At 34.2% G+C, this 10,304-nt stretch overlaps 1 protein-coding gene across 6 annotated transcripts; it reads left to right on the forward strand.

Annotated features, from left to right (window-relative positions):
* The first annotated feature begins 543 nt into the window (after positions 1–543).
* On the forward strand, positions 544–9,110 carry LOC116000267 (puromycin-sensitive aminopeptidase). Of its 6 annotated transcripts, none has more exons than XM_031240320.1 (33): positions 544–606; positions 1,779–1,856; positions 2,021–2,065; positions 2,170–2,310; positions 2,419–2,494; positions 2,687–2,766; positions 3,269–3,382; positions 3,466–3,540; positions 3,624–3,731; positions 3,833–4,045; positions 4,136–4,197; positions 4,304–4,331; positions 4,481–4,567; positions 4,656–4,681; positions 4,846–4,909; positions 5,003–5,083; positions 5,221–5,268; positions 5,405–5,423; positions 5,605–5,609; positions 5,721–5,732; positions 5,854–5,910; positions 6,003–6,112; positions 6,237–6,317; positions 6,395–6,575; positions 6,958–7,106; positions 7,196–7,334; positions 7,414–7,560; positions 7,642–7,723; positions 7,834–8,009; positions 8,113–8,223; positions 8,309–8,425; positions 8,613–8,684; positions 8,852–9,110. In XM_031240320.1, the coding sequence occupies exons 4-33, from the start codon at positions 2,248–2,250 to the stop codon at positions 8,930–8,932; spliced, it is 2,664 nt and encodes an 887-aa protein (XP_031096180.1). In that variant the 5' UTR covers positions 544–606; positions 1,779–1,856; positions 2,021–2,065; positions 2,170–2,247; the 3' UTR covers positions 8,933–9,110. The 6 variants fall into 6 exon arrangements, with proteins under 6 accessions (XP_031096180.1, XP_031096176.1, XP_031096174.1 ...); XM_031240316.1 differs by lacking the exon at positions 544–606 and adding an exon at positions 625–674; XM_031240314.1 differs by lacking the exon at positions 544–606 and adding an exon at positions 872–1,149.
* Positions 9,111–10,304: the final 1,194 nt, after the last annotated feature.

Genomic DNA, 10,304 nt, shown 5'->3' on the forward strand with positions numbered 1-10,304 from the left:
GAGCAGTGCTCTGGTTTCCGGCCATGGTTTCCGTCGGAAATGTGTCTTCTTCTTTGAGATGAAACGCGGAAACTGACTTCCGCCCAAATTGGGTGGAAGTCATTTTCTGTCATTTTGAGGTCATTTTTCCCTGTCAACGAAAATTATTTTTCTGTTGACTAAATTTTCCAAGTGTAGGCAAACACGAGAAGCCAGGAAAATGATTTTTGAAAATCATTTTTCAGATTTTCAAACACACCCTTAGTATATTAAAAATATACTTTTTGTTATTATCCACGCAGCACTATGTGGACCATAGTCCACACAATAATTTGCCACCTAATAAGTATTGGTCTTTCCCGGACTCGGTTTTATAAATATGCACCCAAAAACAAATAAAGCCCAATATGCTCTCTGCCGGAAGCCCAATAATTGGACCCGGATTGTGCGAACTCCCAATCCGATTGAAAGAGATGGATTAGAGGAAGGTGGGACCTTTTCACGGAATAAACAACCTAAAAATCTACGAGGAAAATGGATTTATAACTGCTTATATAACTAGCTCGCAATTTATCATCACTGCCCCAGTTATCGTCATTTTTACCCCCGCTAATACTCGCTTCAAAGGTACCTTTCATCCTCATTTTTCTCGCATTCGCTGTTTGTTTTCGCTCCACGTTTAATCATCGAGATAGGTAGAGCTCAAAGATCAAATCATTTTTTTTTCTCATTTTTTTTCCGATTGATTTTCGAGAATCCTATATTGATTTGTAAATCTATGTGATTTTTTATTTTTATTTTTTGTTTGTCTTGTTCTTAATCTTGAGTTATTATCCATTTATATTTATGCGGCTTCTACGTAAGAAACACTCATCCTTTCTTTTGTTTCTTATTACTGGGTCGCTACCTTATATCTAGTCCTGGGGGTTGGATTCTGTTGTTCTTTCTGGGATTTATTGGGTTTAGCGTATCTGGGGTTGCTTATTGCGTGTGGAGTTGAACTTTAATGAGGGTTAACGGGAGTTGGACTGTGTAACTGATTGTTACTATTATTGATAGTAGTACATTACCTAGGAGTAGAGAGAGTGGACGATGGCTCGGTTGGTTATGCCCTACAAGGTTTCAACTTTGTCGAAGACGTGTCTCTTGGGTTTGATCTCCTCTGCTCCTGTGATTATCTGATTCCTTTTTTTCTACCTTCATTTGCTCTTTCATTTATCTGCTTGACTGTTTCTGAGAGGATGTGTTGATGTAGAGAGTTTGATATGGTTGTAGTGTGCCGAGGGTGCAAGGTTCTAGCGTGGGAATGTGTTTTGCTTAAGTACAGTATAGGTGTTTGTAGCAATTCTAGTCTATAAGAAAGTCCAAACATTTTCAGGCAGATTACTGTTTCTAACTTGTTTCTACTCCTTTTGGTGGCAAGGAAAATTCTTACCTTTTTGCTTGTTTATTTTAAGCATGATTTCATTTTTGTTAGGATTTGGTGCAATACACCAAATCTTTCTCTGGGTTTTGGCCTTTTGGGTTTGATTTAGATTTGTTGCCTTAATTAGGGTGTTTTTTTTTTTTTTTTTTTTTTGGTTTAATTTTAAGAATGATTTCATTTTTGTTGGGATTTTGTGTATTACCAAATCTTTCTCTGGGTTTTGGGTTTGATTTAGATTTGTGTCCTTAGTATGGTTTGTTTATTCATTCCAATATGATTATGATACTTAATTTATATGTAAAGTCCTTAGTTTACTCTTCTAACAGTACATTGGTATCATCTGAGTGATTACTTTCCATATTTTGGTATGCAGTTCCAGTCTTGTCGTGTTCGTTCAGTTGGGCACTCAGCAAGGAGTATCTGTAGGCACAGACAATCCTTTACTTCTGAGGTTCATGCATGTTTGATGTTCTAGCTTCAGCAAGCTCGCTTCTTTATCTGTTTTTGTATTTTTGAATCTCTTCTTGAGTTCTTGCACAGTTGCACTTAAGGTTTATTGCTCATAAATCTGTACCATTTGACCCTCTGAATTCTGTTATCCATTTTTCCACCCAGGTTACAGATTGGAGGAAGTATCGTTTTCCAAGCGTTTCATTTCCTGTAAGCTTTTATAGATGATGCTTTTATCACTACCCTGAGTGGAGATTGTTGCTTTCCATGCCTCAACTACATTGTTTTTCTGTGTATTTTTTGACTGAGAATAGCAGAAAAGAATAAACAACCGGAGGCTAATCTGTGCCATTGCCACTGAACCATTACCAAAGCAAGCTGAAGAATCGAAGATGGAGGCACCAAAAGAAATCTTTCTCAAGGATTACAAGCAGCCTGATTACTACTTTGATACGGTATGACACGTGACACACACATGCTCCCAAGTGATGTATACTTGTGCATGACAGTTCACTGGGCGTAGATATATGGTATGCTAATGCATTTCTAAAAATACTGTTCAGGTGGATTTGAAATTTTCACTAGGTGAGGAGAAAACAATTGTCTCTTCTAAAATTGCTGTCTACCCCAGAGTTGAAGGTAATATTTTGACCTTTATTTTGACTTTTGTTTGACAATTCACTTCTCTGGTTGTGGGTTGATAAATTTTATGACATGTTGGGATGACCACTATAGGTTTTGCTGGAATATCATTCAAAGTTAAAGCTTTTGTAAACTAATATGTTTTGTTTCATTTTAGTTTGAAACCTTGTATTTATTTATCTTGACCAGGTGGTAGTTCACCGCCACTCATTTTGAATGGGGCTGATCTGAAGCTGCTTTCGATACTGGTTAATGGCAATGCACTGAAGGTATGCATATATATATATATATATATATATATATATATATATATATATATATATATATATATATATATATATATATATATATATATATATATATATATATATATATATATATATATATATATATATATATATATATATATATATATATATATATATATATATATATATATATATATATATATATATATATATATATATATATATATATATATATATATATATATATATATATATATATATATATATATATATATATATATATATATATATATATATATATATATATATATATATATATATATATATATATATATATATATATATATATATATATATATATATATATATATATATATATATATATATATATATATATATATATATATATATATATATATATATATATATATATATATATTCTCACTTCTTTTTATTTTTTTTCTCCTGTAGAACCTAACTCTGCCTAATTTGATTGTTTCAATACTTTGCTTTTTTACATAAGGAGGAAGATTTTCATTTGGACTCAAAGCACTTGACTATTACTTCACCTCCAAGTGGCAAGTTTACCTTGGAAATTGTAACAGAAATATATCCACAGAAGAACACATCCTTAGAGGTAAAATATTCCTTTCTAACACTGAGAAATTCTGTTTAGGCTTGGCCACTATATCTATATTCTAATTCAGCTTAAGTACACAGGGGCTTTACAAGTCATCTGGTAACTTCTGTACACAATGTGAAGCTGAAGGTTTCCGTAAAATTACGTTCTGTCAGGTAGATCTTCTATCACATCAATTGATATTAAGTTTCAACTTGCTTCTTTGAAGTCCTTTAACTGTTTTTATTTGCATCTTTAGGACCGTCCTGATATTATGGCGAAGTACACTTGTCGCATTGAAGGAGACAAATCCTTGTACCCTGTGTTGTTGTCCAATGGAAACCTCATTGAGCAAGGAGATCTGGAGGTGAGTTTAAACCTACAATGTTATTAGTACAAAGTGCATTTGGTGTTCATAAATGAGGTAACTGCTATGTTTTCTCCCTTCTCATTTTTTTTTTAATGCAGGGGGGACAACACTATGCCATTTGGGAGGATCCTTTCAAGAAACCTAGTTATCTGTTTGCATTGGTTGCTGGACAGTTGGCCAGCAGAGATGACATATTTATAACACGTTCTGGCCGAAAGGTCTCCCTTCGAATCTGGACCCCTGCACAGGATCTGCCCAAGACAGCGCATGCTATGTATTCACTTAAAGCAGCCATGAAGTGGGATGAAGATGTTAGTTTTCCACTTATTAGTCATTCTCGGTTCAATTCTTCTTTAGATCTTTATTTTGACATTATCTTTCCCTGCAATTTTATAAAACAGGTGTTTGGTCTTGAGTATGACCTGGATCTTTTTAATATTGTTGCTGTGCCAGATTTCAACATGTAAGTCTTTTTGTATTTTCCTATTCACAGTGTCCCTTATTCTTTTCTTTTCCTCTATACCTTGTTTCATACTCTAAATGCCTAATACTGTGTTCTTTTTTGCCAGGGGAGCAATGGAAAACAAGAGTCTGAATGTATGTTTTCTTGAGAAACCATTATGCTAACCAAAACATTCAGTAGCCTCTTTCTTTTGAAAGAGAGAGAGAGAGAGAGAGAGAGAGTTTAGGGGGGACGGGGTTACGGGAAACAATCTTGTTGAAGTTGTTTGATTTGTTGTTAATAGATATTCAATTCCAAACTTGTCTTGGCTTCTCCTGAAACTGCAACTGATGGAGATTATGCTGCAATTTTGGGGGTGATTGGACATGAGGTATTCTACCCTATTAAATTATTATTTTTATGCAAATATTAATTTTGAAATATATTGATTTTGCGATTTATTTCTTTTGATGTTACAGTATTTCCACAACTGGACTGGGAACAGGTTGGCTTCTATCTTCAGTTCTTGCTAAAAATACTTTTGATTCTTCTAAACTAATTCTGATTCTTCTTCCCTGATTATTTATTTCTTTTTTGATCCTTCTAAAATACTTACTTCTGTTAAACGTATTTGTTTTTGTACTTTAATTAACAACAAACTTGATACAGAGTGACATGTCGTGACTGGTTCCAGCTTAGTTTAAAGGAAGGTCTCACAGTTTTCCGTGATCAGGTAGACAGTTTCCTATATCTGGATATGGTTTTTTTATTCTTATACTACTTTCATCTGAGCTTTACCTCACAATATTTTGGATGCATGGGATAGGAATTTTCATCTGATCTGGGAAGTCGTACTGTGAAGAGGATAGCTGATGTTTCAAAGCTTAGAATGTATCAATATCCTCAGGTCTGTTTGCACAGCTTTCTTTTTCATGTCATGCTAGCATTTTTATTTCTTCTATATCTATGCATTTAAAGTTTTCTCATCCTTGCCCATGCTGTAACATGGAATTACTCACAATGTTTGATTCTTTGATCTTCAAGGATGCTAGTCCCATGGCTCATCCTGTGCGACCTCACTCTTACATCAAGGTCTGAACTTCTTGGCAATCTGAATACTCTATTTCGTTTTCAATGTTTGTAGAATCTTTGTTTATTACCCCTCTCAAGTAACTGCTAATAACTTTACTCACTTCCTTATTCTCCCCCTTTTATGAAACTTTGGCAGATGGATAACTTCTACACTGGTCAGTCTTAGTTAATTTTTGTTCCTGAGTTTATATACTTGTGCAGCTCTTTTTTTTTAATGGTTTTTATTTATTTTATCTTTTGCAATCTGGAAACCTACTAATGGATTTGATCTTTCAATGCTGTGGCCACATCAACTGGTGTTGCTTGATTTCTGATCTGGATATCTATAACTTGCAGTAACGGTAATGCCTTATCAATTTTCCTCTTATACTTTAATACCGTTGCATTTTCCTATATTTGCCTGGAGTTCACTAATTTGCTGATATTCCTTTTTTCGGGTTGCTTTTCAACAGGTCTATGAAAAGGTATTGCACTCACTCTGTGTGTGCTTGTTTCTGTCTTATTCGTGTGCATGCGCTTTGTCCTGGTTAATGTCCATATTCAAACAAGATTGCTTTTGATTCACTATTATTAACACATTATCAGGGAGCTGAAGTTGTCAGGATGTACAAAACATTGCTGGGAACTGAAGGGTTCAGAAAAGTAAGAAGAATTGATGATTGCATAATCAATCTGGAATATTTCATATTTACATGCCATCCTTGAACCTCAGAAGCATCTTCTTGGTGTTTCAGGGCATGGATTTATATTTTAAGAGGCATGATGGGCAAGCTGTGACCTGTGAAGACTTTTTTGCTGCGATGCGAGATGCAAATAATGCAGATTTTGCTAACTTTTTATCATGGTATCAAATTAACCCTTGTACCCATTTTTTCTGAAGTTCACTCTCTTTTTCCTTCCCCAAGGGTAAGATGGTCATGCACTTGATGCCTTCTGTGCGTAAGCTTTTTAATTGAATGAACTTCTAGGTACTCTCAAGCTGGAACTCCTCTTGTGGAGGCTACTTCTTCATATAATGCTGAAGCTCGTACTTATACTCTAAAGTTCAGGTACAAAAATCTCGTCTCTAGATTAAATAAACATATTTGATTATTTGCTGATCATATCTGATATAATATCTTTACAGTCAAGATGTCCCTCCCACTCCAGGGCAGCCTGTAAAAGAGCCAATGTTTATTCCCATTGCGGTAGGTCTTCTGGACTCAAGTGGTAAGGAAATACCTTTGTCATCTGTGTGCCATGGTGGGAAATTGGAAAGTATTGGTGGTGGCCAGCCAGTCTACACTACAGTTCTTCGGCTGACAAAGGTCAGTTAAGATTTTAGTTCTGAGCATTGATACTCGTATTTACTTTGCACAAGAAACATTGCTTGCTTTTAGTTTCTGTGTCCCTCTTTCAAATCTATGCTTTTGTTGAAGTTCTTACCTAATGAGGGTTTTTATATCCCAATTGAAAACCAACAGAAAACACAATTCAGAGACCTTTTTTTGTTCCTTTTGCATTTTCCAATTCTCTCATCAGTGACACAACTAATTTTTTCTGTTTGATTTGGACTTTTTTCCGTAATGTATAGCATTTTGTCTATCTAGTGAGATATTTTTTTTTCTGAGATGTTATGACTTATGGTTAGCAGTTTTGTTTCTTGCATGTTTCTCTGTAATTATAAACCGTCTTGTTTTTAATGTGCAGAAAGAAGAGGAATTTGTGTTCAATGACATATTTGAGCGGCCAACTCCATCTATATTACGGGGTTTCAGTGCTCCCATCCGACTTGAAACTGATCTCACTGATGAAGATCTATTTTTCCTTCTTGCTCATGATTCTGATGAGTTCAACCGGTTAGTATTTACTGAAGTTTGTATTACAAAATTTCCTTATATTTAATCAAGGATTCGGGATAACCTCAATTTGGCTTTCTATGGTGTAGATGGGAAGCTGGGCAGGTGTTAGCGAGGGAACTTATGCTCAACCTTGTAGCTGATTTCCAGCAAAACAAGCCCTTGGTTCTTAATCCACAATTCCTGCAGGGAATAAAAAGCATCCTTAACGATTCAAGTTTGGATAAGGTTTGAATACGCCTCCTTTCATCGTCCTAGTTGCAAAAAGAAATCGATTGATTAGCGTGCTACACATGGTGTACTGCAGGAATTCATTGCAAAGGCAATAACTTTGCCCGGGGAAGGAGAGATCATGGACATGATGGCTGTTGCTGACCCTGATGCCGTTCATGCTGTTAGAACCTTCCTCAGAAAGCAACTTGCGTCTGAGTTGAAGGCAGACCTTCTCAGAACGGTATAGGCATTGAAACATGATGTTAATTCTTCTGTTTTTATTGTATGTTGCTAGATATTTATCTAGGCTGGTTCTTTGCAGGTCTATGAGAATAAGAGCTCTGAACCATATGAGTTTAATCATCACAATATGGCGAGGCGTTCTCTAAAAAATATTGCTCTTGGTCTGTATGATACACAGTATTCTCTTTTCTTATTCTCTTTTCTTATTCTTCTGCTTCATCTTGCCGAGTAATTCAATTTAATAATAAGCGTTGTTTTTCGTTTTTTATAGGATATCTTGGGTCACTTGGAGATCCCGAAATTACGGAGCTTATATTGCATGAATATAAAACTGCAACAAATATGACAGAGCAATTTGCTGCTCTGGTAGCTATTGACCAGCAGCCTGGCGAAACACGTGATGATGTTTTGGCTGATTTCTACGTGAAGTGGCAGCACGACTTCTTGGTATGTGTTTCAACCTCTGTTTTAATTCTTCGGTGGTTGATGGCACGCCTCATTCATTTACGAGGAACGATTATTCATGTTACTCTGATTTTCTTTCTCGCAGGTGGTAAATAAATGGTTTAGCCTCCAAGGTGTGTCAGCCATTCCCGGGAATGTTGAAAATATCAATAAACTTTTGAACCACCCGGCCTTCGACCTTCGCAATCCGAACAAGGTCTTTAACTTCATTTATAAAGCAGCATTTTTCCTTATAGCTTCAACCGAACTTGCGATATGAGTTTAATTTGATTCTGATGCAGGTGTATGCGTTGATTGGGGGATTTTGCGGGTGCCCTATTAACTTCCATGCGAAGGATGGGTCGGGCTACAAATTCTTAGGAGAACTTGTTGTACAACTTGACAAACTAAACCCCCAGGTCTGTTCAATGAAGTTATTCAAGTTCCTTTCTCTTTCTTTCGCATTCCAAAAAGTAACCGAAAGAACACAACCATAGACTAGACTAAAGATGTAGAAAGAAAACCTCGAAGATATTAAAATGAAAGGGATTTCTTTGCTGTTCAATTCCTACTTCATCTTCTCAATATACAATCAATGATATGCAGGTGGCTTCTCGTATGGTATCCGCCTTCTCTAGGTGGAAGCGTTATGATGAAACCAGGCAAGCTCTTGCCAAGGTAATCCACTAACGCGGTTGAATACTTGATCTAATTTTTGTTCACTTCACAAATTGATTATATATATTAATAGCTTTCGCGCGTAATTACATAATGCTAAATTATCGTAAAACAATCTACTCTTAACTTGTTCTATGATATTCTAAGCTGCGTTTTAACATACACAGGCGCAGTTGGAGATGATCTTGTCCACCGAGGGGCTCTCCGAGAACGTGTTTGAAATCGCATCCAAGAGCTTGGCTGCTTGATTAATGATTGTTTTCTCTAAGAACTGAAACTTAAACATGCCTTGTTATAACCCCTGCTAAATCATGTGGAAACATTTCAAGCTCTCGAAAAACTGGTGAATAGTTTATAATGATGAATTTTATGGGATTCAAACAGCAATTTTATTTTCATAAATTATTTCCTTGTTTTGATAGTGTTTATCCATCTTTTGTTAAAGTAACTTTTTTTTTTTTTGTTCAAGGAACTTGTGTAGTAAGAAAGGCAATTGTAAAGTTATTATGAGTCAATTTTAAACAGTAACATTTAAGTATTTAACTATCTTCAAAATTGACTCAGTCTACCTCACCTAGAACCTAGGAGGCAACCTATTTAAAACACTGCTTTTTAATCTTTATGCGTATTGATGAGTCTTATTGCGAGTTAATCACATCCGAAGCTTCGTATGTAAGAGTTAAAGCATTGCTTTCATGCTTTCTAGAAGATAAGCACTTGAAAGTGACTTTGTGAGTTGAAAGTTTAAAAGGAATTGTCAAAATGTGATCCTCGCCAATAACCACCAATTAGGTCAGATTACCTAATTGAGGTCATTGTAGTGTACAATTTTATCCAATTTCATTTCTGTACTTCAATTCTAATTAATTCATATTTGATTTACATGAAAATTCGCCGTCACTATCCAAAAGTGCACTCTGAGTAAAGTCTGTCTTGACTTAATTTTATCCTATACTATATAATAAAAGTTGCTTGTCTATAATATTATTGGTTTTAAAAATATAAAAATTAAATTGAATAATTTGATCAAAGTCTTTGAATTTTTTATTTTTTATTTTTTTGTATACACATAATTATCGGTTAATAATGTTATAGAAGAAGGTAAAGCTTTAACTAGTCAAGGAAATGAAAAGTAAAACAAACATCATAATATATATATATATATATATATATATATATGGAAATTTTAGCATAAAATGGCATAGAAAGTGGCTATTTAATTCTGTGGTACAAATATATGTGTGGTCCACTCCCAATTTTTTATAAATTAAATTTCATTTTGGGTATAAAACTTACTGCCACCATATATATATATATATATATATATATATATATATATATATATACACGTTTTATTTTATTATTTAATTTNATATATATATATACACGTTTTATTTTATTATTTAATTTAAATTAATAACATGATTTAATTTTATTATAATGCTAAGAATGCAGTGTACCTACCAAAAGAATGGTAGTATTTTTGCAAATAATTATAATTTTAAAAAATGAAATTTTACAATGTCGAAAAGATATTATGTCTATTATTTGTAATTAGAAACGATAGTGACATTTTTTATAAATAGAATAAATTTATTTACAAGAATGTTACTAAACTTT

Source organism: Ipomoea triloba, chromosome 12, assembly GCF_003576645.1.
Source record: "Ipomoea triloba cultivar NCNSP0323 chromosome 12, ASM357664v1".
Taxonomy (NCBI): Eukaryota; Viridiplantae; Streptophyta; class Magnoliopsida; order Solanales; family Convolvulaceae; genus Ipomoea; species Ipomoea triloba.

What these genes read in the sequence shown, in the direction of transcription:
- LOC116000267 (XM_031240314.1), top strand. Translation starts at nt 1,072, where the DNA reads ATGGCTCGGTTGGTTATGCCCTACAAGGTTTCAACTTTGTCGAAGACG. An exon ending in GTAAAATTACGTTCTGTCAG is followed by an intron (nt 3,541 to 3,623) that starts GTAGATCTTCTA and finishes TTGCATCTTTAG; the next exon opens with GACCGTCCTGATATTATGGC. An exon ending in ACTTATACTCTAAAGTTCAG is followed by an intron (nt 6,318 to 6,394) that starts GTACAAAAATCT and finishes ATATCTTTACAG; the next exon opens with TCAAGATGTCCCTCCCACTC.